This window comes from Gilbertella persicaria (assembly GCF_025201335.1).
Source record: "Gilbertella persicaria strain CBS 190.32 chromosome Unknown B0P05scaffold_35, whole genome shotgun sequence".
Taxonomy (NCBI): Eukaryota; Fungi; Mucoromycota; class Mucoromycetes; order Mucorales; family Choanephoraceae; genus Gilbertella; species Gilbertella persicaria.
This window is the reverse complement of record NW_026251996.1, coordinates 127,305-155,224: the sequence shown is the minus strand read 5'-3', so window position 1 is coordinate 155,224 and position 27,920 is coordinate 127,305. Positions and strand designations below refer to the sequence as shown.

Here is a 27,920-nt window from a genome sequence, read left to right as displayed (position 1 = left end):
AAAGACGTCTACAAGGCAGAGAAACAAAAACCATCGGACGCCATCTCGGATGCTAACCGTGATCGAGGCAACCAGTTTGAGCTCGATTTGTTTAAGCGCCACCAAGCTGTCATGAGAGACCACAGCAAATCGACGGACTTTAAAAAAGTGCTGCAGGAAGCTCAACCAGGTACTTATCTCTATCAACTCAAATTTAGTTTGCCCGAGTCTTTTTATACCGATGTCATTCGTACAAAAGATGCCTATCGTATTCGAAATTTTATACCTGACTTCTTGTATATCCTTCAAGAGAACAAAACCAAAAAAATCATGATCATTGATGCCAAATCAGCAAAAGAAATGAGTAAATCCCACCAATTCCAAGTCGCTTCGTATGCCTTTTGTCTGTCGTATTTAATCAAAGACATACGAAATTTGGAAATCGATGGGTTAGGTGGTGTCTGGTTACCTTCCGATCTTGACTCGCCTGTGACTTTCCGTATTGATTTCCTATTGAACAAGATCAGAGCTGTCTATCAAGACTCACTCGTCTCCATTTCCAAAGATCCTAATCCAGACTGGGTGTTGAATAAGAAATGCGCCACATGCATCTTTATCAATAAGTGCAAGGCAGATGCTGCTGGCACAGTGCGTTCTATTCCGTACATGAATGAAGAAAAAGCAAGGCACCTCCGAGAAGAGACACCAGACATTGAGGATCTCGCTGAATCACTTCAAAGTTTAAGAATCAGCCAGCCAGTCAATAAGGCCAGAACAGAATATCAAGATTACGTAGACGCATACAATGACAAAAAACCAAGATTCAAGGGCTATGCCACTGTCTTGATTGCAAAAGAAACAGATCATGCTATCTATATCTATCTTCAGATGGATGCGCGATCAGAACGACCCTTTGTCTATGGTCTTTCTGTCTTGGATGCACAAGGCATACAGGTATCCCAGTTTTTTCATGCTGTGGATTATCAAGCTCATATAGAGAAAGAACAAGAGACATATAGTGAATTTGTAAATAATTTCATACGTGATCTAGTGTCTGTGTTAACGTACATGCATCAACGCAAATCCCGCTGCTTGCTTTATGTGTACAGTGAACAGGAGAAAAAGCAAATCCAGAACTTTTTGTATAATCTTGTTGTATCTGAAGGCAAAGAACTGGTTGGTGTCGACAAGGAATACATTCTCTCCAATGCAATGCGATGCTTGGCCATTCTTTTTCGCGATATACAGTTACTTGGCTTGCCTGGTATTGTTCATTTTCCCGACATGGATAGCTTGCTCTGTACAAGCTCAGTAGGTCGATTCGTCTCTATCGAAAAACTGCTGGAAGATACCGTTGCCATGGGCATCCTGGCTTATTACTCACTTGCTGATGTGATCCCATGGATGACAGACGAAGAAGATACAGTAGTCGCTGCGCTAAAGAACCTTGATTTGAATAACTTTACTTACAGTATCTGGAAAAAACCAGACTTATTGACGCCTGGGGAACACATGAATTGTGCTACAGAAAAAACAATTTTGGCTCGTTTTCTATGCTTACAGCAAATCATGGCTAGTTATTGGCAATTAGCAAACGATTACATGGCAGTGCATCAGAAAAACTTGTTTCCTTTGATCTGTACACCTTTTCAATGGCCTCAGATACAAGCGTACAAACACCCATTATTAGCCAAATTGGTCTTTTTCAAGCAGCTTGAATGTATCCAATCATGCGACCAGTTGAGAATGGACCGGATTCGAGACCTGTCTAAATTAGAAAGATTGGATGATCAACAAACATTCGGTAGTTTAGTGCTGGAGTACGTTGGGGCTATAGAGACAGGGAACCCGTATGACGTTGGGCTTATATTCTCTGTCACTCCTTTGTTGAATGGGCCTCATTTGCAGACAAGGCTGGAGAAGCTCAAGTTTGATACTTGGCGACGTTATATTCTAGTGGAAGATAGTCGTGAGGTAGATAGCAACATCATGGTATATCATCTCATTATTTGTTGCTCTAGGGCATTGTGGAAACCATTCAATATTCCGATTTGTTGTATATGAGTGCTGGCAAATACAAAAAAAAAGGTATTCGTTGTGTTGATGTCAAATCTGTCAGTCAAGACGAAATTGTCTTGATTGGTAATCGTTGTAGTCCTCAACAGAGACGATGGAGACTGTATGAACGCTACATGGACTTTACTACAAGTCAATGCATTGAGGCATTAAAATCCATGGATGCAGACGACCAAATCAGTGATGATATCATGAACCTGATCAATGATCCAAATCGTTGGGCAGACGAGAATGTCATGGACGATATTGATTTCAAGGCAAACAATGCAGCATTGCAGCTTCGAGAAAAATTCTCCATGTCGCCTTCTCAAAAGGACATTTCAGCCAATATTTTCAAGAAACGGTTGCAAATTATATGGGGCCCACCTGTAAGTAAGACAGTATAGAGATCCGTATTCATATTTTGTCTCAATAGGGCTCAGGCAAGACAGAATTCTTGGCTTTGTTTGTAAACTGGTATATCAAATGCTTTAAAGAGCATCCTAAGAACAAGAGCAAGAAACTGATGATTGGCGTTACTGCTTTTACACGTGAAGCCATCCTCAACTTACTGAAACGTATTGAAAAAGTACAAGCCCGTCATGGGTTTCAAGACTTGTTTTCTATCATGTATGTCTGTGATGGTCCACCCGAAAGTTTAGCTCAATCCAGCATCTTGTGTGAACGTTGGGATTATTCTATCACCAAAGTCAACCAGTACAGAACACAAGATCCTGGTCGCGTCTTTGTTGTGGGCGCCACGAATTGGAAATGGAACAAGATCAGGGGTAAATGGAAGACATTTGAAGGCTGCAGTATGATGATTATGGATGAAAGTACTCAGGTTCATATCGACAGTGACTATGGTAATTTTCCTAACATGCACTTTTTTTTTTAGTTACTTGTTTCGGATGCACTCTTGGCAGTTGCATGCCTAAAGCGACCTAACGGAAAGTTAATTGTTGCAGGTGATCATATGGTTCGTATGATGTATAACTATCCTTCACTCACTCGATGATGTAGCAACTAGGACCTATTATGAAGCACAATTATTCAGATATTCGAACGACTGTTCAAGACCCTATGTTGTATGGTTCTATTCAACAATGTCTTATGCGTAACAGCAAGAACCATGCCATACCTATCCGAGAATTCTTGATGCAAAAAGGTGCATTGCATGACTTTGGTCCTAATACATTGCAGCTAAAAGATAATTGGCGCATGGTAACCTATACAAACCTATTCTCAAACTGATCCTTTTGTGTGTGTTTACATATAGAATGAAGGCTTGAATCAGTTTTTTCAACATGTCTATGGTCCTGACTATACAGCTCGTTATCCAAGAATCAAACTACACTTGGACTGGAATCAACTTTCAAGAGACATGGTTGATCATACACGCCTTCCACTGATCAAGTCTATCTTGGATCCTCTTAAGCCTATTTCCCTTGTCAAATTGAAGCACACGACTGAGTATGATGCCATTCAAGAAGAAGGTCGTATGGTTCAATTGATCGTAGCATATTATCTCTCCTCAAAAATGAAAAATGTGCCTCGTTCTGAAACTCCCATCCATAGGGATCCGAACGAACCTAATGTGATGATTGTCACACCATACCATCAACAGCGCATTGAGATACAGAGAAGGTTAAGTCAACTAGGGTCTCGGATTAAAGTCGATACGGTTGAGAAGATACAAGGTCAAGAATGCGATTTGGTCATTGCTTGTTTCACTTTTGTGAGAAGTGCTGCATCGAGTTATGAATTCCTACGTGACTTTAGAAGATGGAACGTTGCCTTATCCAGAACAAGGTAAAGTACGCATGTTTATCTGTCACTGACATTATGTTAAGATGTAAAGTGATTGTGTTGACAGTCGAACAGTTGTTGGACCCAATCACGGAAGGTCTGTTGAGTTCTTTTAAACATGCTGAACCTACTGATGGATGGTCACTCTTGTGCCTCTTACAACAATGGACAGAGACACACAATTCAACTTATGACTGGCATATTGACGACGAATAACAAACAACCCTTTATTTTTATTTTATTTTATAAAATTCTACCATTGAGAAAGACTTGGTTCATAATTTACTGAGGGTTGAGATGACATAACTTTAGTTTTATAATAGTCTTGTTGCATATGACCACTACTGCTATTACTTGTAGTGGAAGATTGAGAGGAAGAACACGTATCACGCAAAGAATGATCATCTTGTTGCTGTTGTGAAACCATGTAGGAAATAGCACTCTCTAGAGTATATGGAGTCAGTTTAATGGTATGACTTTATGAAATATTACCTGTCATGGCTAATGGAGAAGAAGGGGATGTAAGACAGCCTTCTTTTTGTATCAACAAGTTGGACGAATACGATGTATCAGGGGCAACAGCTGTCGTTGTTGTTGTCACGGGTGAAGGGTGTTGTGTTACCAGAGAGAGTGGATCTGCCACCGACATGTTCGAAGGCGATGTAGAAGAACAATTACTAGAAGACAAGACAGGTGAAGGTAATCCATCTTTGCCTTCAAACTCTTTAAAAAATGAAGTCAGTGGCGTTTCTTGCGCAGTATTGCCTTTTAAAGAATTGGGTGAAGTGAGTTCTTCTGTGTTAGGTAATGTAGAAGAATAACTGGTAAAGGGCGGATAGCACATCTTTTGACTGTCGCATGGTGTAGAAGCAGAGGGTGTGGTATTGAAATCTGGGAGTGTTTCAGCATATGTAGAGGATAAGTCAGGACAAGATTGACGATGCGAGTAAGCAGGTGGTTGGTACATGCCAAATGAAGGTTGATTAGGAAGACTGTAGGTGACAGACGATTGACGAGCAGATAATAGTGTCTCATGTGAAGATGGAATACGGTGTTGGTAGTATCCATAGGGAAGATTACGTTCGTACCCACCACCGCTATACGGATGACTGCAGTAACCATATTGGGATGGTCGGCGTACTGTGGTTGATGGAGAAGAAACACCTGCATCTGTTGAAAGTGATCTACTATCACGATGATGATGGTAATACTGATGACGACCTGTTAACCAAGGCGCATTGGTACGTTGATTTAAATCGCTGTTGGGTCTATTTGAACGACCACGTACATTGGATTTTACTCGTTGTTCTGTATCTGCCGCAAATTGGTCTACAGTCCAATAAGAACCTTTACCAGGCTCATTGACAGGACGAGGAACACGTACAAAGCTCTTGTTAAGCGAGAGATTATGACGGATTGAGTTCTAGTTCAAGTTAGCATGGTGTCTTTTTGAGAGGTGTCTTACCTTCCAGCCCGAACCGGCAGATCCATAATAAGGATAATGCTCAATTACCCATTGATAGATTTGGCTTAGAGTTAATTTGTTCTCTGAACTACGCTCAATCGCATACTTGATTAAGGTAGCATAGGAATAAGGTGGTTTTCCTTCTGTGTTTTTTTCTACACACATATCAGAAGTTGAATTGCGGCTTCTTGAGGATTTTGGTGTATCAGACATGTAGATGTCTTCCGTATCTGTTAGCATGGAATCGGGTGAACCATTGTTATAGTATTGATCTGACACAGTAGATGCTGATTGCATCCAAGGTGTAGAAGTACTCATCTTGTGTATCTTGGGGGTATTATTTGATGTCAAGTACTGCATGAATATATTTTATTTAAACAACAACAAAAAAGAAAGAGAGAAGAAAAAGAGGTAAGAAAAAAAATAGTTGGTTTTAATGGCTAAAAAAAAAAATAAGGGGATAGAGAGGGCATTGTGTAAATCAGGTGTCAAACAATCATTTGTGTTCGAACCGTATTGTTAGTATAAATGACGCGGTAATCGTATGAGACTGCTCATCCTATATAGTTTTTTTTTTATCTTTCTTCTTCTTCAAAGAAGTCAAGGAAAAGGAACATGTATATTTATACACACATATACATAGCATGCAGGATAAAGAAGTGAAGAAGAAAAAAAAACTTTATTTTGGCGCGTATCATTTCTCTTCTTTCTTTCTCTTTCTTCTTGCTCTTGTAAAGAATGGATCTATGGAATTTATCAAAGACAACCTAAAAGGTAGAAATTAAATAGTTTATGCCTACACATGGTATGAATATTTAAGATTTAATGTATAGTTTAGTATACATTGGCTATGTAAAAAAAAAAAAAAAAAGGTCTAGTATCTCCCTTTCTTTTTTTTCTCTCTGTCTCTCTTTAGATAATATACTTGAGAAAGACAGCTTGTTTCTTCACTTAGTTTTGATATGAACTGATAGGATAACAGTTCCGGAGATTGTAATTCACTCAAAAGAAATTCTTTCGTTCCTGTAGCATGTGATGCTCTGCATAATATAGATCAACAAAAACAAAAAAAAACAAAACAAAAAAAAAGCTATTTACATAACGGAACACTTCCCGTAAAAAAAATAAGGGAATATAAACGTCAGTTCATGATCGTATTGCTTCATTTCTCAAAAAACCAAATCATCAAATACAGTTCTAAATAGGATAGCTCTTTAAGCCACTTTGAAGGAGATAGGGTTCAATAAAGACTTGATTGGTTAGATATGTATCTCTTTTTTTTTGGGTTATTAGCCTAAAAAGCAGTGGTTTAGTCATTTTGTTTAATCACAATAAAAAATATCACTTTTAGGCATTTTTCTTTGTATCTTAAAAAAAAACAAGGGATATTTTCCTTTATTTATTCATGCAATTCTTATTTGGAAGTGATCTAGAAATATCCATCATCTGAATAGAGTCAAGACATTCTCTTATGCCTTGCACTATGAGTTGCACCATTTCAAGTCCAGTTGGCTTATCTCGAAGAACGAAAATCATTGACTTTTTGGTCAATGGCACAAGAAATGAATGTTGTATATGCACGGTATCATCGTAATTCAATCAAATCGTTTCGGGAATTCCCCCATTCTCATTTGAAACACTTCATAGTTACTAAAAAAGAAAAGAAGGATTCCAGTCATTCTACAATGAAAGCGTAATACATTTATTATTGTTGAGGTTGTTCGTTTGAAGGTGGTGGAGGAGGAGCTAATGGTTGACCCTACAAAAGAGTAAATAGATTGAAAAGAATTTATATTTCCACTTACAGAAGCAGCTTGTGCCATCAAATCCCAAACAGACATCTTCATTTCCTTCATCATTTGCATCTGTCTTTCCATATCTTGTGCCATAGCTTCTTCTTGAGCCTTCTTTTGAGTTTCGAATTGAGAGGCAAAAGCTTCTCTGTACTCCTTTCTCAACATTTCCAAAGGAGAAGGAGGTGGGCCTTCCACTTGTGTAGCAGCAGCACCACCACCTAAAAGAGAACCCAGGTTACGAGATGATTTCTTTTGAGCTTGTTCTTGTTCCCATTGGATTCTGCTCAATTCTTTCATTTCTTCTTCACGCTTGGCCCATGCAATAGGAATATGTTGACCTTCGAATGTCTTCAATACAGTTCGAACATCTTCAGGCATCAGCATACCAACAGCTGCTTGAGTTAGAACAAGACAGGCCTTATATGATCTTACCTTCTAAGAAAGGAATATATTCTAATAATCCTTGATCTCCAGCCTCACCTTTCCATGGCTTCAAAGCAATACCGTTCTCGGGTTGGTAAGTAAAGGCTTCGGGGTTAGAGTCCATAATGATCACCTTGCTCAAGTCACGGTTCAAGTGAGACAAATCCTTGACGTATTTTCCATCAACATAACGCGTGGCTTCACGGTAAAGTCTGTACATGGCATATTGGTAGGGATCAAGTTTATCCAAAATGGGCATAGCATTCTATCACACAAGTGTTAATGATAATAAAGTATATTCGAGACTTACCATGGAAGATTGAGAAGTGAAAATGACAATTTCAAAGAATTGAGAAAGGTAAGAGAGGAAATAATCAACACCAGGTCGTTTAGCGTGACGCCAACCATGATCTTTCTATAAATTGTTCAATAACCTTCTATTCTTTTGATATGGGTACTTACATCCCAGTAAGAATAAACTAATGTCTCATCCAAATTGATGACCAAAGTGTAAGGACGTTGATAGGGTTGAGGTAATGGGTCAGGAAGAAGTTTGTCCCAAATGGGTTCATGCATACTCTTTCAATAGATACATAAGTCTATCCTTTTATGCTATATACCCCCGCGTCTTACCTGTTGGAATTCATTGAATCGATCAACACAACGTTTATAAGCAGCAACAAAAGGATTTTCGGCAGCATACTGTATTTATATCAATAATGCATTCAGATCAATAAAAGTCAGTCTTACCTTGTCTTGTCTACCATCCTCAAATGGACGACCTATCACTCAGTTAGATATATTTTCGAGCATTGGCTTAAACATACCATAGTAAAACATAGCACCAAGACCAAGACCTACAGCAGCACCTGCGCCCAAAGCTGTCTTGTAATGGTTATTCTTTTCAGACTTGGCTTTCGTGGGTTTCTTGTCACCTTTAGGAAGCGTAGCAGCTCTAGGTTTGACAGCACCTGTTTTTTGAGCTAAAGCTTCCTCGGCTAACTTATGAGCAGCCGAGTTTGTCAAAGGTTGTTCGGGAGTAGCACTGTAGCTTCTTCTGGCTGCTTTTTGAAGTCCAAGAATCGAGCGTCGAAACATGATTAAGAAAAGAAAAACAGAGAAAGGTAAAGAAAAAATTATGCTAAACTAGTGGCTTGTTAGGTGATCAAATTCCCCCTGTTGACTCAACCGGGGTTTTTACTGGTCAATAAGATGAAATGCATTCATGTCTAGGCAAGGTAACCAGGAACAAGTATCGACGAGAAAAGAAAAGAAAAATAGCCCCATCATGCTATGTTATCACCCAATGACATAAACCATAAAAAACTAGACTTATTCTATTAAGCTTAAACATTTATTTAGGGTTAAAGGGATTGAGCTTTTTTTTTTTTTTTTTTATCAAACATCAAGTGCATTCTTGACATGAAATTCAATTGTGCTAACAACATTTGAATGAAATAGCAACATCGGCTGTTTTCTCTTTCAATTTCTTTTGAAAGAACAAAAGAACATACAAATAAATGGTTCATTCCTTTTTACTATGGCATATCTTTAATTTACCGTCAGACAGTAGAAAAAAAAGACGTTTTAAATGCAACCGTGATCTCTTTTCGAGTATCATATTTGTTATCGCATCAAACAATATACAACAAACTATACAATTCAAACAATTACTTTTTTTTCTCCTTGTTCATTTCTTTCTTTCTTTCTTTTTTATATTTTTTTTCTTGATAGAAAAAGCAGAGATGGAAGAAAATACATCTTTGAAGAAAAAAGAAGTAGAGAATACTTCTTCTCTATCACTCGACAATTCCAGTGAGGCTTCCTTAACAGATGTTCTCCATACCCACAAAAAGGAATCAAAAGCATCCAATCAAGATTTTCCAGAGATTCGTGCTTATTATGCAAAGTAAAATGAAATGTTACTCAACATGAAGCTGACAACATTTTCTTTTATAGCATTGTCAGTGATCCTCAAAATGTTCATGACACGGACAGTAAAAGTGCAGATCTACTTTCTACCAGATACAGTGAAGCATCTTCCATGGCTTCGGTTGATTCAATATCTAAAGCGGGCATCAGCATCTTGGAAGCAGGGTCTGTTTCTGAAGGTGAATAAAAATGATTTTGTGTGAGGAATGTTATTAAATATTTCCATAGGCCATATCAAACAACTCCAAAAGACGACTCCCATCCGAGCTGTTGATTTTCCACCACAATATGTGTCCGGTCCTATTTCTCAACCTGTCAACTACCCACCACCAAAACAAGATGTGTTTGATGTCGATGTATTAGCTGCTTTGACAGAAGGCGATGATGGACGTTATATGGAATATGCTTCATCGGCAGACTCCATGTTGGCATTGCTCGAAAGTCGGAAATACACTGGCAATAAAATCAAAAGTGAAAGTCAAGCATCGATTCCAAGTACAGCCACGACAGCCACAGGCATCAATACGCTGATTGGTTATGCTACGGAAGAATCACCCTATCCTGCTTGGGGACCAGAAGATCGTGTGCCTATCGCATTCAGACAAATGGACGAAATCTTTGATAGCCTAAGAAGAAAATTCGGGTTTCAACAAGACAGTGTCAACAATATAGCCGAGCATTTGAAAACCATGCTGGATTCCCGTGCGTCTCGACTTGATCCTCAACTTGCACTCGACACGCTTCATGCGGACTACATTGGTGGCGATAATGCGAATTATCGTAAATGGTATTTTGCTTCCAAGATGGACATTTACGGCCAAACAGAACAAGAGAAGCAAGTCGCATTGGACATTGGCGACGAACAAGAACAATTAGCTCGTAATGAGGAGAAATGGACGTTGCGTATGCGGTCATTGAGCAACGCTGACAAGGCAAGAGATTTAGCGCTTTACTTGTGCTTATGGGGTGAAGCTGCTCCTGTTCGATTTACACCCGAGACACTGTGCTTTATCTTCAAGATGGCCTATGATTATTATTGTGTGGAAAGTCCCCAAGCGTTGCCTGATATGGCTGAAGGTGCGTATCTGGATCAAGTGGTGACACCTCTATATCGCTTTATTCGTGACCAAACCTATGTACTTTTGAATGGCAAATACGCAAAACGAGAAAAGGACCATGATCAAGTCGTGGGCTATGACGATGTCAATCAATTTTTCTGGCATTCTACTTTTTATGACAAGATTCAAGTATCCGCCGGCCAAGGCAACACGCTTGGTAAATTACCACCTCATGAACGATACCCGGCACTTAAAGAAGTCGATTGGCAAAAGACGTTTAAAAAGACCTACAAAGAAAAACGTACTTGGATGCATGCCTCCATTAACTTTTCGAGAGTCTGGGTGATTCATATTGTGACCTTTTGGTATTATATTATGGCCAATGCCTATTCGCTTTATCTAGATGCTGACAAGGAAGTCGCAAGTCAAGAAGTCGCTGTACAGATATCGATTGTCGCTTTAGGTGGTGTAGTGGCTTGTTTGTTAGTGCTGGTGGGTTCATGTGCTGAACTCGCTTATCTGCCGGCCAGCTGGAGTAATTCCAAAAAGGTCTTGCGCCGTATTATACTGTTGGTGATATTGATGTTGGTCAATGGTGGTCCTTCCTTTTACTGTGTGGTGTTGGACCGAACAAGCTGGATCTCTAAACTGGTCTCGATCATTCAGCTTTTGATCAGTGTGGCTACCACCTTGGTTTTGTCTATCGTGCCTTCGTCTCGACTGTTTATGCGTGCTTCCGAACATACACGGGATCAACTTGCCAACGAACGATTCACAGCCAACTTCCCTCCTCTCAAGCCCATCGATCGTGTCATGTCCATCTCGCTCTGGATCTGTGTCTTTACATGCAAACTAATCGAATCGTACTTTTTCTTGGCCTTGTCTTTTAAAGATCCTCTCAAGGCCATCAGTACAATGACCATCACCAATTGTAATGACAAGTTGATTGGATCTGTCATTTGTGAACAAATGCCTCGTATTACTATCTTTATCATGTTCTTGATGGACCTGGTGCTTTATTTCTTGGATACGTATCTTTGGTATATTATTTGGAACACTGTGTTTTCGGTAGCGAGATCGTTTTATCTTGGTATCTCAATCTGGTCACCATGGAGAAATATCTTTTCACGCTTGCCCAAGCGTATTTTTGTCAAATTGTTGGCGACCACCGATATCCAAGTCAAGTACAAGCCCAAGATACTCTGTTCTCAAATCTGGAATGCTATTGTGATTACCATGTACAGAGAACATTTAATTACGGTCGACCATGCTCAACGTATGTTGTATCAACAGGTAAAATTCATTCTAGATTTTATATACGTTACTAAAGATTGCTCTGCTAGGAACTTAATCCGTTAGATGGTCACCGTACACTCAAGACACCCACATTTTTCATTTCTCAAGAAGACACTTCTTTTAAAACAGAGTATTTTCCTCAAAGTGGTGAAGCAGAACGTCGTATCCATTTCTTTGCTCAAAGTTTAACAACGCCCATGCCACCTCCTCATCCTGTTGAATGTATGCCGACCTTCACTGTCCTGACCGTAAGTTTTAAAACACACCATCATGTTTGAATCTTATTTGTTTGTTTAGCCTCATTACGGAGAAAAAATCTTACTTTCACTTCGCGAGATTATTCGAGAAGAAGACACAAGTACGCGCGTGACTCTGTTGGAATACTTGAAGCAGTTGCATGCGGTCGAATGGGAGAATTTTGTCAAGGACACCAAAATGTTAGTGGGCGATGATGATCGTCGCAGTATGCATTTCAAGTCTGACGCTTCCATTGCATCCAGCACAAGTTCGTTTGAGAAGGACATGGCCAAAGAAAACGATGATTTGCCGTTTTACTGTATTGGGTTCAAATCGTCCAAACCTGAATATACATTGCGTACACGCATCTGGGCATCTCTGAGAGCACAGACCTTGTACCGTACTGTCTCTGGTTTCATGAACTATCGCAAGGCCATCAAGTTGCTCTATCGTGTAGAAAACCCTGAATCCTCAAGTCATTATGGTCAAGACAAAGAAGCTTTAGAGAACGATCTGGATCGATTGGCCCATCGTAAATTCAAGTTCCTGGTCGCCATGCAACGGTATGCAAAATTCAGTCCAAGTGAAGCAGAAGATGCCGAGTTTTTGTTTAAAGCGTTTCCTGAATTACAGGTTGCCTATGTGGATGAAGAAGCAGCGACTGAACCTGAAGGCGAAACCGTGTTTTATTCTTGTCTGATTGATGGTACTTGTCCCCTGAATGAAAATGGCAAGCGTGTGCCTCGATTCCGTGTACGTTTACCTGGTAATCCTATCCTGGGTGATGGTAAATCCGATAACCAAAACCATGCCATCATCTTTTACCGTGGCGAATTCTTGCAGTTGATCGATGCCAACCAAGACAATTATCTTGAAGAGTGTCTCAAGATCCGTAATGTGCTAGGTGAATTTGAGACCCTGGAACCTTGCAATATCTCTCCCTATGCTGCTTCGTATCCCAAGAGCAACCGTTCTCCGGTGGCGATTGTGGGTGCAAGAGAATACATCTTTTCTGAAAACGTGGGTGTCTTGGGTGATGTGGCTGCGGGTAAAGAACAGACGTTTGGTACACTGACACAACGTATCATGGCCAAGATTGGAGGTAAACTTCACTATGGTCATCCTGATTTCTTGAATGCGATCTTTATGACGACCCGTGGTGGTGTCTCAAAGGCACAAAAGGGGCTTCATTTAAACGAAGATATCTATGCGGGCATGAACGCTTTTACTCGAGGTGGACGTATCAAGCACACAGAGTATTTCCAGTGTGGTAAGGGTCGTGATCTTGGATTTGGCTCCATTCTGAACTTTACGACTAAGATTGGTACGGGTATGGGTGAACAAATGCTGTCGCGTGAATACTATTACATTGGCACACAACTCCCATTGGATCGATTCTTAACGTTTTATTATGCTCATCCTGGGTTCCATATCAACAATATCTTCATCATGATGTCGGTTCAAATGTTCATGTTGGCCATCCTGTTTATCAGTGCGATGGGTGCCACATTGACGATTTGTGAATACAATGCTGATGCGCCTCCTGATGCGCCTCTCATACCTGAAGGCTGTTATAATCTCGTGCCTATTTTTGACTGGGTTAAGCGTTGTATCCTGTCTATCTTTGTCGTGTTCTTTGCTGCCTTTTTGCCCTTGTTTCTACAGGAATTAACAGAACGCGGATTTCTTCGCAGTTTGGCCCGTATGGGAAGACACTTCACTTCCCTTTCTCCGCTGTTTGAAATCTTTGTGACACAGATTTACACCTACTCTGTCCTGGAAAACTTGGTGTTTGGTGGTGCTCGTTATATTGGTACAGGCCGTGGTTTTGCTACATCGCGTATTCCGTTTTCCACCCTGTATTCTCGATTCACAGGCCCTAGTATCTATGTAGGTGCCAGAAACTTGATGATCATGTTGTTTGCTTCAGTGGCCTATTGGATTCCTCACTTGATCTATTTCTGGTTTACTGTGGTGGCCTTGATTGTCTCGCCTTTTGTGTTTAATCCCAACCAGTTTTCGCCCATTGAGTTCTTGGTCGATTACCGTGAATTCATCCATTGGCTATCTAGAGGTAATTCTAAGACGCACCGGGATTCTTGGATCAGTCATGTTCGGTCCACACGCGCCCGTATCACAGGCTATAAACGAAGCAAACCTACCTCAGGAACCAACAGTATTGGCGATATGCCTCGAGCAGGTCTGGGTGCTATCTTTGTCTCTGAAGTGATTCTGCCTTTCCTGTACGCCTTGCTCTGTACTATCCCCTACACGTTTGTCAAGAGTTTTGATGATGAAGATCCTACTTTACCTGCCACAGGACCTAGTCCCTTGATTCGTATTGGTGTGATGGCCTTGGCTCCTCTCTTGATCAACATGGTAGGCCTGGCTATCTTTTTCGGTGTCTCTGTCGGTCTTGGGTCTGTGCTGAGTCTGTGGGTCACTAAGTTCGGATCGACCATTGCTGCTTTGGCGCATGCGTGGTCTGTGATTGGACTGATTGTTATTTTTGAAGCTCTTTTTTTCTTAGAGCATTGGAAATTAACGCATGTGTTGTTGGGTGTGGTGGCCATGGTGGCTATTCAGCGGTTTGTGCTTAAGGTCTTGACTGTCTTGTGTTTGACGCGTGAGTTTAAGCAAGATGAATCCAATCGAGGATGGTGGACTGGCAAGTGGTATGGACGTGGGGTAAGTGACATGGATTCCATTGAGTTTATATGCTGATTTTATCTCTATGTAGCTTGGGTGGCATGGTAAACAAGGCTTGATTGTCATATGAAACTCACCTTTTCTTTTTTTTTTATATATATATAGCACTCAGTCAACCTGCAAGAGAATTTGTCTGCAAAATGATTGAAATGACTGAATTTGCTACTGATTTCTTACTAGGTCATCTCATTCTGTTTTTCCTCTCTTTGTTTATCTTAATACCATACATCAACACAGCTCATTCGTTGATGTTGTTCTGGCTTAAGCCTTCCAAGCAAATTCGTGCTCATATCTGGACAGCCAAACAACGTCAACAGCGAAAACGTATTGCTATTCTGTATGGCATCATGTTCTATAGCCTATTTTTGCTGTTTATTGGGCTTGTGGTGGCACCTGCTATCTTGGGTCCCTCTTTACTCTCTGACCTGATCAATGTAAAAAACCTTCCTATTTAACATTATTTATTAAAAAAGATCAACTGAATGTAAGATCTTGACAGCAATTTCAAACTAGAATAATAATAAAATGAGTCTTATTGAATGAACATATCCTTGTTCTACTTACACAAGCAACAATCACAGCGATAATAATCAAGTAAATAATAATCAATGTTTGATACTCGACACCAAAGTTGGTAAGGTGGTCTCGTAGCATAGACAACAAGTCAGAAATCACACGTAAACGATCATTCAGGATTTGAGCACGTTGAGGGATTTCAAGGTACTCTCGAATGGCTGTGTACATGGGCTGTAGAGCAGGTTCAGACCAAAAGATTTCAGGCGTATCTGTACTAGGTGAGTCAATATCTCTTTAGGATAGATAGCTTCTTACCCAACACATTCGACACTAAATTGACATTCATACGCAATGTAAACAATTGACCATTGATCTTGGTGATTTCTGCACGGTTCTTGCCTAACCGACCTGTCTCTGCCATTTCTTTAGGCAAATGCTTTGTTTCTTCAATCGTCTTGTCCATGATATCTTCATAACGAGCCACAACCGCACTCTGAGATAACCCATGCGATAAAGTGAGTTTGATCATGTGATTACCACTCTTGAGGGTAATCATGTCGTTGAAGATACGAGGCTTCATTTGAGATGTGTCGTATTGGAAATGGATTTCTTCAATCTGCATGTCTTCATCTGGATTATCGCGAAAGGGGTCTACCGAGAACTGCATAAAGTCTTCCAACATCAACAGTTCTTCTGCACGACGGAAGTTCCAAAAGACGACGACACCATAGTCAAAGATAAAGACTTCACCTCCCTTAAAGGGCTCACGACTGTGTAATTTTGTGTCGGGTATAGGGTCTTGTTTGTAATGAAAATCTTCAGGAAAAGGTTGACCGGGACGAGGCTGGATCACAGTAGGTGCATCCGAGGGATTGAAATGATCTTCATCATAGTCCATGTCTTCCAGACTCGAAGGCGCATAACTCTGTATACGGATATTGAACAAATTGTCTTTGTCGGGACGTAGTGTCTTGAGAGGAAAACGATAAGCAGCATAAAGACACTCATCATACAATCGAGGAGCGACATGATGGTGTTGGCGTAAAAAGGGTCGAAGACGTGTGAGATCATAGCCTTCACCTGTATAATATGCTGCTGCTCGAGGCAACATGGCTGCCTCTCGTTCGTCTTTGGTCATGCGTTCAGCAGGTGTGCGGGATCCAAATGTCCATTCGATAGGCAATGGGACACCTGCTGTACGTGGTTGACTCTGCTCATCTTCCCATTGTCGTTCATTCAATGAAGCACGTCGCAAGTCATAGTCAGTATTGTCGGCATGTTCTTCTTCTTCTTCTTTAGGTGCGTCCATAGGCATGGTTGTCTCTGTATCCTCAGCTGTAGGAAACAACACCAGTTTCTGAGATACTTTCGTACTTCGAAGGGGTTGTGTAGGTGCTTTTGATTTCAGTACAGGGAGTGTGGTGTCTTCCGACAAGACTGTTTGTGGAATAGGGTTTGTCTTGAGGACTTGTTTTGAAATAGCAGAGGGTTTACTCAGCTTAGAAGTACTTTCGGTAGGCTTATTTGACATAATTAAAAAAAAAAGAAAGAAGAGGAAAATAAAATGGTGTTACGTCAATTGTCTTTCTTTTTTTTTTTTTATGATTACAGAATTGTCCCTGTATCGATCCATGCCTGTGGATTGGATTACACAAGAAGAATTCCAGTCCTTAGTAAAGGCAGTCAAAAAGAAGCATAGAAAAGCTATTCTTTCTTTAAATACAGCGATTGATATTGTCAAGATAGTAGAACAAGTACTACAAAGGTATAACTCTACAAAGACTGATATCAGTATAGGGGAAGAGACAATGTCATCTTGGTACTGCTGCTTATCGTTATTGGGTAAGAAGAAGGTTTATGCTCCATCAAGAGAGTGGTCATCAAGTGTTGTGTACAAGAACAGTCGATGGGATGGCTGGATTGCCTGTGTGTCTTGAAGAAGAGTTGTTCTTTATCTTGACTAAAGCACATGCGCAACATGGATCTGTCAATACAACGTACCAAGAGGCAAGTAGATCTTCAATGCCCTATACTGATACTCTCCTAGGCTAGAAAGATGCGTTCTTATATACCTAAAGAACTGTGCAACTTACTTGTCAAAGCATGTAGTCAATGCAATTCAATTGAAGCCATCATTGATTTGTATACCTAAACTCCGCTTTGAGTGAATAAAACACGCTTTTCTTTCTTTTCATCATCATGGGCTTACTGAGCATCTTGAAAAAGAATCGTCAACATGAGAAAGAGATGCGTATTCTGATGCTGTAAGTCATGTCTATCGATGCTTGATCTCATTGTTATTCAGTGGTCTAGATAATGCTGGCAAGACAACCATCCTCAAGCGTATTAATGGTGAACCTATTGATACTATTTCACCTACGCTTGGGTTTAATATCAAGACATTAGAACATGAAAAGTAAATCACACACTGGATCAACAGATGACTGACTTTGGTGTAGTTATAAACTGAATATATGGGATGTAGGGGGTCAGAAATCCATTCGATCCTATTGGCGTAACTATTTTGAGCAGACAGATGCATTGGTCTGGGTGGTTGATTCAGCAGATCGTCTACGTTTATCAGACTGTAAGCGAGAACTCAGTGGACTCTTACAAGAAGAGAGACTGGCAGGCGCTACGTTACTGGTGTTTGCCAATAAACAAGACATTGCAGGTGCATTAACCGAACAAGAGATACGAATGGCTTTAGGTTTAGATGATATCAAGAGTCATCACTGGGCTATATTTGCATGCAGTGCAGTCACAGGGGATAGTCTATTGAAGGGTATGGATTGGGTAGTGCAGGATGTGGCCTCAAGGATTTACATGTTGGAATAATAAAAGAATGGGTTTATTATGTAAAATGAGATGAATGAATATAAAATACAGTGCAGATTAGAATGAGGTGTTGAGGACTTCAACGACATCATCTACTTTGGATAGGTCTTGAAGAAAAGGAATCAAGTCAATAAGTTCAGAATCATGCTGATCATTAAACCAGGTAGAGACAGGCACAGCATTGGAAGGATGGAAACTATAGCTTGTGGGTGTATTATCGAGAATGATGACATGCTTTAAATCACGGCCTAATCTTGACAAATCCTAAGGAGAAAAGTAAGTTCTCCTATTTTAGAGAAAGATACGTTACTTTGATAAAAGTGCCTTTGTATGGGTGACAAGATTCTCTAAACAAACGATGGTGGATAACATGGTGTAAATCAAACTTGTCCAAGACTGGATCTGCATACTAAGTGGATGGTTGAGTATGATGTTATCCTGTTATACACCTACTTTAGAAAGACTGGCTGTAAAGATCACAATCTCGTACAATTCACCCATTTTGCGCATAAAGTCATCTACACCAGGTCTTTTCAGGACAAATACATTATGATAATGACCATCAATCTCTACAGGAACAATAAAATCGGCTTCAGCAACCGTCTAATCAATCATACATCAGTGATATGGACAGTAACCATAGACTTACTTTAAATGAACTATGAATTAACGTTTCATCAAGGTCTAATACAAGGCATTTACGTCCACGGTGTTCTTTTTCAATAGGGTTGAGAAGGAAAGTAACCTATAGACATGTCAGTTTGGATTAGGTGAATAGACATTACATTAGAGTCATCCAATGTTGCTTCTTCTGACTTGGTTACTTGTTCATACTTGTCTTCATCCTCGGTCAAGAATTCTTTTTCTTCAATTGAAGAAGGTCGTTTCAGTGCCTGATCAACCAAGTCAGATTCAGGTAATAGTGGTGTGGGTGGTGTGGGTGGTGCAACAGGCGTCATCTCTTTCTCAACTACAGGTTCTTTTTGTTTCTTTTTCTTCTTGAGTGCACAGCACATCAAGAATGAGAAAAAGTTTCTTTTTGGCTTGACATTGGCTATGGATACATGAGTTTCAACATGGTTGAAGGCATGAGCTTACTCTTATTGCTTGTGTTACTGTTAGTACGACGATGGAATAAAGAAGACCTGGAAGGTTGAATAACACAGGTGGACCCTCTACCTTGACTCATTCTCTCTCTTTTCTTATAAACCAGGAGTAAAGCCAAAAATGGGAGTGAGTTTCAGGAACAAAGAGTTTAAAAAAAAAAAAAGAAAGAGGAAAAGGAAGCAAAAAAGATCGGGAAATGAAAATATACAATAAATATTTTTTCTTTTTTGATCAATTCGACACAAGGTAGTTTGTCAATTGTAGTGAATAAAGGCCAAAACAGGCATTACTCATTGTTGACTAAAGTTACATTTTCTTTTTCGATATCATCACATGGACTGCATTTGACATTGGTAGACATTGTTTATTGTGCTGCCAATCTTGGCCATTTACTTTTGAAGCACTTTTTTTTTTTTTTTTCTTGATACATGTCATAAAAGTCATGTTAGGCTATGGACGTTGAGTTCTATGTGTATTTCTTTACAGTCATTTCATACAAGTACACTCTTGTTGACAATTGAAAGCATTCCTTTGTAATGTGTTTCGGTCTTTATTTGGACTGCCAATAAGTATATTTAACTTTGTCTCTCAGGGGGGCATATAATATTCGTAAGCAACAAGAGAATGGAATGATGAGCAATGCTTCTTTCTATCACCAAATCTGTAAAGCATTCATTTGATCTCGTACAAGAAAGCGAGAAAAAAAAATAAGAAAGAATTGCCTATTCAATATGCAAGTCAACCTTCTTGATTGAGGCATTTGCTGCATGTTTTGGCTTCTTTTTTTGGTAGCAACATCAAACTCGGTCACTCTCAAAAAAAAAAAAAAAAAAGACATAGCTCATATGATCTTTGTGGCATTTGATTACCAGGATTCATAGAGGAAAACTAAACAGACTAAATCCTTATGGCTAACAAACACATACTTTTCTTTTCTTTTTTTGAGTATAATAGCATAGATAGCATATCTACAGAAGCAACAAAGAGCTCGATTGTGCCACGATTTGATCTGGAATAGAAAGTCATCATTTGAACTGGCTTTGTTCCAAATTGGCTTATTTGCTTCATGATGTGCTTCCTTGATCGCATTTAATTCTCAATGCAGATGACTATGAACGAAAGTCTTGATTAGTTCTTAGTATAGATCGTTTGAAAGAAGATCTGATTTATGATTTGAATTCATTTGACTTGCTGTATTGAAATCTTCATGTTGATATCAGAAAAAGAAAGATGAAAGGAGAAACAAGCAAACAAAGAAGTTCAATTTGAATACTCCATTGTACTGGGCAGCTTACTATAAAACAGAGATAGAGATTAGCATTAATATTGCAGAAAAGACAAAAAAAAAAAAATTTGGCACCTCCAAAATGTTCCTTAATAAATGTGTCTGAGTTTAATTTTTAAAAAATAATGGACTAAAAGTATTCAGAAACAAAAAGCTACTAAGAAGTCGTATTAACAAAGTTTGTAGATACAGACATGGCGTGGCAGATTATATAAAAAAACGCAGTATGCTTGCTCCTTAAATAATGAACTATGCTTCTAAAACATATTTTTTGCTTTTGAGCTATAGCGCACACTTTTCATAGCACATTTGCAGATATAACACTTTAAGTGTGTTTCATAGAGCCCGAGGAACAATTTGTACTAAGGCCTGCAGCGGACTGCCAATCTGTCGGTGGTACTATTATGCTTATCAATTGCTTGTCCAGTTTATTTAAGGATGAGTTTGTTAATATGCTTAGGCCAAGCAGTATACAAGGCTACTTGTTGATTACAGAGTATGCTGATATACTCTGGTGAGATACATAAAAAACATATAATATTTCCAAGCATATGCATACACTGTACTACACGATGAAGTGATAAAAAAAAATCCCCCTTTTCCTTTTTATTTCAACAATACTTTTCTTTGGGTATTAGCTTCTCTTTGTCACTGGCAAGAAGTCGACACGAATCTGATTTATGTATGATCCTTTACATTAGCTTACTTATTAAGTGAATGTTTGTTATTGATGACAAATCGATAACAATAAACAAACAAACATGTTTCAATAATACCACCGTATTATTTTTTCTTTTCCTTTTGAATCACGTAAGTTGCATGGCAATGAATTTTTAAAGAATTACTGAGAGTGTTGAAGCAAACGAAAGAGACATCTTTGGTATTGTGAGGAAAGTTGATGCATTGGAAAACGATGTACGCGAAGCAAAAACATTATTGCAGTCTTTAGTTGCTGCTTCAAAAGGTAACGTGTCTTTTCAATTTTCTTTTTCTGAAATATATCAGCTCAAGAGCAAGCATCAGCACCATTACCAGCAACGCTACCATCACAGCCACTATCAGTATCACTAGCATCACCACAACTACTAGAAGCACAACTACTTTACAGGCCCAATCCTCCTATGATAACAGTTCTTCCTCAACACATCCTTCATAAACTACAGGCAAAAGAAATAGATAGTCTTACCAATTGTGTGAAAAAATCCCTATTCTTACCTGGTTTTTCCGTCATCAATACGCTGAACCAAGAAGAGTAGATGGCGAAGACAGATTGGCCAGAGAAGCAAAAAACGCAATCAAGTTGGACAAACGAATGGAACTCAACTGAGCTACTGACAGAGCGGTCATGTTTCTCAAAAAACTCTTGATTAGAGACTATCTGAAGCTTATCCCTGTCACTGAGGACAAATCCCTTATTGCGTAACGACAGAATCATGCATTTATTTGGAGACAAAAGCCAAGTTGTGCAATGTTGACATTGATGTGTCACAGACACTGGTTGGCATATCTTCTGCTGAGTGAGAGGTTTCGTAATATGGCACGAAAGGACAAAACAACGCTCAAGGTACTTTACGTTTTACTTTTACTGGACTTTTAATCATTTGTTTTGGGCAGAAAAGAACACTTGATGTAGAGGCTTTAAGCGAGAGGTTCAACAATGAAAATCAAGACAAACAAGTCAGTGACAATGGAGTAGACAACCAAGTAGACAATGAAGTAGGCAATGAGGAGGAAAATCTACAGTCTCCAGACATAGATGAAAGTTTAAACCATGAATAAGTGGTAGAGGAACTAAAAGAACATGTCGATGCCTGTGCTTCTACTATAGCTGTTGATGCCTCTGCTCCTATCACAATTGTCGATGCCTGTACTCCTACTACAATTGCTGATTTGCCTTGGAAGAAAAGACCTTGTACACCAAAGAAGTCAGCAAAAAACGTTACTATCACAAGAAAGATAACTCGATCAATGCACAAGTGAGTATTGTATGTAGGAAGGCAAACTCAGTTTTTTCTATTTAGTGCAAAGAGACGACGCCGCCGCTGATTTTGACACTCTAGTTCTTCTTATTCTCATTCGTACAATAATTAATTAAATCTCAAGTCCTTGTCTCTCTTTTTTTTCAAGGTTATATTCGAGATGCTTTCAGTATTTCTTAGCATTCTTGACATCTGCCAGCCACTTAAACCTTAAAACTGATTTCATCTAGGTGGGAATATTTTTTATTTCAATTTGGTTACGCCGAATTCATGCTCAGTACAAAAAGAACCTTTAATTGACCTTAGTCTGTCCTGGCAATTCAAAATTTTATTTGAGGCGACGTTTTGAAGCAAGCGCTTATATGAGTTGAAAATGAGAAAAATAAGACGTAAGTATCGCATGTATATAGGGTACAGAATAGACAAGTCATTTCTTTCATCTTAGCGAAACATAAAATATAAACTGACTAAGATTAGTCTTCTCAATCAAGTAAATCGAATTTAAACTTGATTTACTTGACATCGACTTGCAGCTCGAAATGAAGCCTCATTTGTAATGAGACTTGTAGAATGAATGGAGGCTCATTATCTCAATGGCACTTATAATCAAGCTTCAATCTAATTCTTTTGCTACTGAAATTAAGTATACATGTAAAACAATACCCCAGAAATCAAGAATACCGATGGATCTCTTTCTTTTTCTTCTTGTCTCTGTGTTCATGTTTTTAGTGCCTAGTTTCTGATTCTTGTCCTTTTCTTTCTCTTCCTATTAGCTACTATATCCATTCAGGACACTCACAAAAACTGGTTGCGTCTGTAAATAATGGAAACAAGGTTTCTTCTTCTTTTTCGTTGGGACTCTTGAATCGAAAATGATCAACTCACTCCAGGCATGGCATTATACCCTACTTGTTTCTGACATGTAGCATTACCCTATCTGGAAGCTCATTTCTTGGTCTTGGTAACGACAATTAATATGTTTATGTGACCAACACTGCTGCACTTTGTATTGTTCAATTATTGACATATATACTTTTGAATGTAAGATGCAAAGTATCCAATTTCGAAGCTGATTTGGTTTTACTAGTTTAATGCTTCATTGTTGCTTTCGACCCTTATTATTTGTTGATCAAAGTAAATTTCAATTGTACACTACTGTGGTGGTATCTTCAACATGCTTTTACACTGAGCACTTGATCACTTTCTAACTCCAAAAATTTTATATTTTTTCTGCTTCTTTTCTAATGATGTGTAGTAAGATACGAATTCGAGTTGCAAGTGCTGTAAAAGAGCGAAAGCATGCATCTGATCAGAGTATACCTTATGAAAAAGAAAACTGTTGGTGTTTAAATTATCATCTTTCCCCTTCGTATGCGTCTTCCATAGTTTGTCCTGTCTTTATTTGCACCCTTTAGTCCTCAAAAATGCCAAGTAGTATAGTATGACTTGCTCGCCTATTGTTTGCGCATTGAATGGTATAAGCATGATTGCTTGTCTAATAGTCAACCTCTGCTGAAATGGGTCTCTTTTGCACTCATCATAGTGTGCAATGAGCTTTGAACGCAGATTTGAAGCCAATGCGTAAATGAAGTCGCCTTTTTTCATCTTAGTAGGCTCGTTTTCTTTTCATCAGAAGTACCTATACATGGTCTTGCCTGATTTCGGTTGGATCAGACCTACACTGGATCATTCCAAAGATTCTGATCGAGTTTTTTTTTTTTTGCACACTTCAAGTTACCGGCTGTAACATCACTGTATCTGCCGTCAGTCGACCTCTGTGGCATTTTCAAGTCTCTTTAGCGTACAAAGAACTCATCAAGTCTTGCTTACTAGCATAAAGTGTCTATAAAAGCCAATTAGTTTTTTTTTCCTTGTTGCTAGTAAATATTTTATCAGGCTATATATCAATAGAATAGTTGTAAATTATACTCAACTAACGATACGAGATAGCAAATCTAGCTATCAATCTTGGTCCAAGTAAACCTGTAAAATGCAACGTTTATGATAGTATTACTGTTTCTTTTAACATTAATGGTATTATTTGGACTACAGCCTATCACTCACATAAGCATAGTAGTCAGGGTATAAGCATAGCACAAAACTTTAAAGCAGAATGAACAGTAGCTGGTTATTCTCCAATTCTCTCACGATATAGCATGCATGAAAGTAATGCTTAGACACTACGCATGTGAGAAGTAATGTTGAGTGTGTTTTTGAGGCAGTAATGGTGCATCTTTGTTGAATAACTTTTAATCATTTCAATAGAATCTTATGTGAAGACAATGGCGATCAATCGAAGCTGGTCCAACAAAAGCGCGTTACTCGATACGATGTTTCTATAACATCAATAGTTAATCTAGAATATGAGTCTTTAATTCAAACGATTTCGCTCTTTGTTGTCTATTTGGTTATTCAGGAGTAAGTGCCCCCTTATTTTTAACCTGCAGCGGATTTCGGCAACCTTTACGTATAAAAGCCATAGAGCCTGTTTTGTGAAGAAAAACAAACAAAAATGCTATTCAGTAACATGATCCTTTTCTTCTTTTGTTTCATAAACATAATGCAAGTTGTTTGTGTCACCCTTCTTTCTTGGAAGTTCAAGTTTGTTTATTCAAAGATAGACATATATAAAAGCTGAAACGTCATTTTATCCTCTCTCTCTCTCTCTTTTTTTTTTTTCTATACAATCAAATGAGTAACGAACACGAACCTTTGCTTGGAAACCACACATCTCAAGAGAATATCACTTTGTGGTCTTCGCTGAAAGTTACCATCTATTCTTCTTACATTAATCTTCTTTTGATCTTTGTGCCTATCTCTATCTTTTATTCACTTATTCATGCATCGGCTACGGTGGTTTTTACATTGAACTTTATTGCTATCATTCCATTGGCTAAACTCTTAGGTTTTGGTAAGTGATCATATGTAGCAATAACAACAGCAACAACAAGGATCTTATATGATGCGTTAGCCACGGAAGAAATAGCGCTTCGATCTGGTTCGACCATTGGCGCCTTATTGAATGCTACGTTTGGTAATGCAGTTGAGCTTATTTTGGGTGTCGTTGCTTTAAAAGAAGGATTGATTCGCGTTGTTCAAGGTAAAATCTAAAATAGGTTATATTTTTTGTTTACCATTTTGTTAGCCTCTGTATTAGGATCTATCTTATCCAACTTATTGCTCGTATGTACCATCTAACAATATCACCTTTAACTCATCGTTTCTTATTAGGTCCTTGGTTTTTGTTTCTTTTTGGGTGGCTTAAACAGAACAGAACAAAAGTTCAATGTCACAGGTAAGCATCCATAGACCAACAGACATACTTATTAGACTAGCTGCACAAACTTCCTGTTCTCTTCTGGCCCTCACTACCTTGTCTTTACTTGTGCCTGCGTCCTTCTCTGCTTCTACACCGGATGAAGATACAGTCGAAAGTATTCTCCAATTGAGTCGTGGCGTGTCTATCGTTTTATTGGTCGTCTATGTCCTCTATTTACTCTTTCAGGTAACACAACACCATAACATAAACAATATCTGACTTTTCTGTTCTAGCTCAAGACACATACATTCTTGGTAAGAAAAAACAGTAAATGAAACACATTGTCTCACCCTTCAATGGTAGTACGAAGATGAGGCTGATGACGAAGAAATGCCTTCGACCACACTTGCCTTTTCAGTGATTTCGTAAGTAGATCCTTTTGTTACATGTTACTTAAACCAGTAGACTGTTGGTCCTTGCTTGTGTTGTTTCTGTTCATGCTGAATATCTTGTTGGCGCGTAAAGTATTGCTTGTTTGATGACACATTGACTGAATTCCTTGCTATAGTATTGAAGGCGTTGTTGAAAGTTGGGGCATCAATCAAACCTTTGTAGGTATCATTTTACTGCCTATTGTTGGAAAGTAAGTTAGCCATGCGATTGATAGGCGTTCCTCACCGTTTTCTAGTGCTGCTGAACATGTGAGTGCTGTCACCTTTGCCATGAAAGACAAGATGAATTTGGGTATTGGTATTGCTATTTCTTCTTCCTTGCAGATTGGCTTGTTAGTCACACCTGTGCTTGTCATTGCTGGCTGGGCTATTCATCAACCAATGACTTTGTTCTTTGAAGACTTTGAGACCATCATTTTGTTTGCTAGTGTGTTGATTGTTAACTATTTGATTCAAGATGGTCGATCTAATTGGTTAGAAGGTGTCTTGTTATTGGTAAGTAATGTATTATGGATACTGTTTGACTCACTACGCTATAGTCTTCTTATGTGATTATCAGTATGGCATTTTATTTATATCCATAAAAAAAAACTCCTATCTATTAAAAAAAAAAAAAAAAAAGAAAGTTGTACAAGCATACCTTAAATAAACAACCCTTTTTCTTTCTTTTTCTTTCTTTTTTTTTTTTTTTTTTTTCAATCATGACTTTTACATCACCTCATTCTCGAAAAAATCAAAGAGTCTATCGTTCACCTTCAGACCCTAATGATCCTAGTCCATATCAAAAGAAATTGGATATGGATGCCGAAGATAAAGAAGCAGGCACGATTTTAATGGCTTTAGCACACCATAAAAGTCAGTTTAAAAAAGTAAGTTAGGACTCAAAACATAAGCTTATCCATGTCAGCCAACTAGTCATCATGCCATGTCTATTCGTCATTTGTTAGGTAAAAGACAACAACAATAATAATAATAGCTGCCATTTGACACTGTAAAATAAAATAAGCTGGGTTAGATGATGATACACACCATTCTTCCAGAATAACGTCAGGTGTAAGTTTCCCTTGTTTTATTGGATGACTTATTGTTTAGCCTGTTTCAAATCCATTTTATGAATCAAGAAGACAAAGCAACTTGAAGAAAGGATTTAAAAGTAAGTAACCTACATGACATATGGCTTATGCTCTAGTCTGTCTTTCGCAAAGAGGTCCTGTTTCCTTTCGACATCCTAGTACTGTCTCGTTCAAGAAACCCTCTACAAAATCACCACGAAAAAGCACTACGCATATTCATATCAGCTATCGTATTCATGCCCATAAACTATCAACTAAATGCAAGTGGCATGCATAAGCTTGAATTGTTTCGGGCAAATAATGTATATTATAAATACCTTTTTTTTTCACTTTTTTTTTTCTTTTGTGTATATGTCATGGTAAACATTCTACTTTTATTGTCTTGTGGTCTGCTTGTACAAGGTATGATGCCTTTACGTAAGCATCATAATCGTATTCAATCACCTGTGAATGAAAGTGACTTACTACCTTCTACAACCTATGTCAGTCAAGTCATTGCCCATTATTCGACAGACAATATATGTGGAGAAGCAAGTCTGTCATGCATGGCATTCACTCCCTCTACAGTGCCTATCCGCTGTGGAGTATTACAGAAAGCCCATTTATGCAAACGACTGGATCCTGTCACTCAAACAACTCACTGTGATGCATT

General features: G+C 38.8%; 10 protein-coding genes across 10 annotated transcripts; 6 read left to right on the top strand and 4 right to left on the bottom strand.

The window, feature by feature from the left end:
* Window positions 1-111: 111 nt before the first annotated feature.
* B0P05DRAFT_475033 (P-loop containing nucleoside triphosphate hydrolase protein) lies at window positions 112-3,850 on the top strand (the record flags this gene model as incomplete). Its single annotated transcript, XM_051574816.1, has 6 exons — window positions 112-1,953; window positions 2,001-2,423; window positions 2,471-2,878; window positions 2,933-3,013; window positions 3,058-3,258; window positions 3,314-3,850. The coding sequence occupies 6 exons, from the start codon at window positions 112-114 to the stop codon at window positions 3,848-3,850; spliced, it is 3,492 nt and encodes a 1,163-aa protein (XP_051432433.1).
* Window positions 3,851-4,227: 377 nt separating this feature from the next.
* Window positions 4,228-5,668, bottom strand: B0P05DRAFT_620468 (fork head domain-containing protein; the record flags this gene model as incomplete). Its single annotated transcript, XM_051583436.1, has 2 exons — window positions 4,228-5,266; window positions 5,309-5,668. 2 exons carry the CDS (start codon window positions 5,666-5,668, stop codon window positions 4,322-4,324), a joined length of 1,305 nt encoding a protein of 434 aa, XP_051432432.1. The 3' UTR covers window positions 4,228-4,321.
* Window positions 5,669-6,671: 1,003 nt separating this feature from the next.
* B0P05DRAFT_551951 (HAD-like domain-containing protein) lies at window positions 6,672-8,722 on the bottom strand. Its single transcript, XM_051579418.1, has 8 exons — window positions 8,355-8,722; window positions 8,278-8,309; window positions 8,161-8,229; window positions 7,990-8,106; window positions 7,838-7,942; window positions 7,537-7,792; window positions 7,114-7,496; window positions 6,672-7,067 (listed from the first exon to the last, which is right to left on the bottom strand). Exons 1-8 carry the CDS (start codon window positions 8,623-8,625, stop codon window positions 7,014-7,016), a joined length of 1,287 nt encoding a protein of 428 aa, XP_051432431.1. The 5' UTR covers window positions 8,626-8,722; the 3' UTR covers window positions 6,672-7,013.
* A 378-nt stretch (window positions 8,723-9,100) lies between these two features.
* On the top strand, window positions 9,101-15,249 carry B0P05DRAFT_551947 (1,3-beta-glucan synthase component-domain-containing protein). Its single transcript, XM_051579417.1, has 6 exons — window positions 9,101-9,436; window positions 9,487-9,638; window positions 9,688-11,810; window positions 11,861-12,061; window positions 12,111-14,738; window positions 14,791-15,249. The coding sequence occupies exons 1-6, from the start codon at window positions 9,273-9,275 to the stop codon at window positions 14,827-14,829; spliced, it is 5,307 nt and encodes a 1,768-aa protein (XP_051432430.1). The 5' UTR covers window positions 9,101-9,272; the 3' UTR covers window positions 14,830-15,249.
* Window positions 15,224-16,806, bottom strand: B0P05DRAFT_573631 (uncharacterized protein; the record flags this gene model as incomplete). Its single annotated transcript, XM_051581525.1, has 3 exons — window positions 15,224-15,268; window positions 15,324-15,544; window positions 15,591-16,806. 3 exons carry the CDS (start codon window positions 16,804-16,806, stop codon window positions 15,224-15,226), a joined length of 1,482 nt encoding a protein of 493 aa, XP_051432429.1.
* A 70-nt stretch (window positions 16,807-16,876) lies between these two features.
* Window positions 16,877-17,427, top strand: B0P05DRAFT_589499 (uncharacterized protein; the record flags this gene model as incomplete). The annotated part of the gene is made up of 3 exons (XM_051582741.1): window positions 16,877-17,029; window positions 17,073-17,272; window positions 17,328-17,427. 3 exons carry the CDS (start codon window positions 16,877-16,879, stop codon window positions 17,425-17,427), a joined length of 453 nt encoding a protein of 150 aa, XP_051432428.1.
* Window positions 17,428-17,474: 47 nt separating this feature from the next.
* Window positions 17,475-18,113, top strand: B0P05DRAFT_475096 (ADP-ribosylation factor family-domain-containing protein; the record flags this gene model as incomplete). The annotated part of the gene is made up of 3 exons (XM_051574817.1): window positions 17,475-17,539; window positions 17,581-17,691; window positions 17,735-18,113. The coding sequence occupies 3 exons, from the start codon at window positions 17,475-17,477 to the stop codon at window positions 18,111-18,113; spliced, it is 555 nt and encodes a 184-aa protein (XP_051432427.1).
* A 7-nt stretch (window positions 18,114-18,120) lies between these two features.
* B0P05DRAFT_551931 (HAD-like domain-containing protein) lies at window positions 18,121-19,380 on the bottom strand. The gene is made up of 5 exons (XM_051579416.1): window positions 18,899-19,380; window positions 18,763-18,858; window positions 18,567-18,716; window positions 18,424-18,522; window positions 18,121-18,377 (listed from the first exon to the last, which is right to left on the bottom strand). Exons 1-5 carry the CDS (start codon window positions 19,127-19,129, stop codon window positions 18,171-18,173), a joined length of 783 nt encoding a protein of 260 aa, XP_051432426.1. The 5' UTR covers window positions 19,130-19,380; the 3' UTR covers window positions 18,121-18,170.
* A 5,795-nt stretch (window positions 19,381-25,175) lies between these two features.
* Window positions 25,176-26,779, top strand: B0P05DRAFT_475179 (Sodium/calcium exchanger protein-domain-containing protein; the record flags this gene model as incomplete). The annotated part of the gene is made up of 11 exons (XM_051574822.1): window positions 25,176-25,395; window positions 25,456-25,584; window positions 25,630-25,667; window positions 25,716-25,779; window positions 25,820-25,989; window positions 26,037-26,057; window positions 26,107-26,168; window positions 26,209-26,262; window positions 26,312-26,386; window positions 26,432-26,690; window positions 26,735-26,779. The coding sequence occupies 11 exons, from the start codon at window positions 25,176-25,178 to the stop codon at window positions 26,777-26,779; spliced, it is 1,137 nt and encodes a 378-aa protein (XP_051432425.1).
* A 117-nt stretch (window positions 26,780-26,896) lies between these two features.
* Window positions 26,897-27,545, top strand: B0P05DRAFT_573627 (uncharacterized protein; the record flags this gene model as incomplete). The annotated part of the gene is made up of 5 exons (XM_051581524.1): window positions 26,897-27,064; window positions 27,103-27,142; window positions 27,202-27,248; window positions 27,288-27,348; window positions 27,385-27,545. The coding sequence occupies 5 exons, from the start codon at window positions 26,897-26,899 to the stop codon at window positions 27,543-27,545; spliced, it is 477 nt and encodes a 158-aa protein (XP_051432424.1).
* Between the last annotated feature and the right edge of the window lie 375 nt (window positions 27,546-27,920).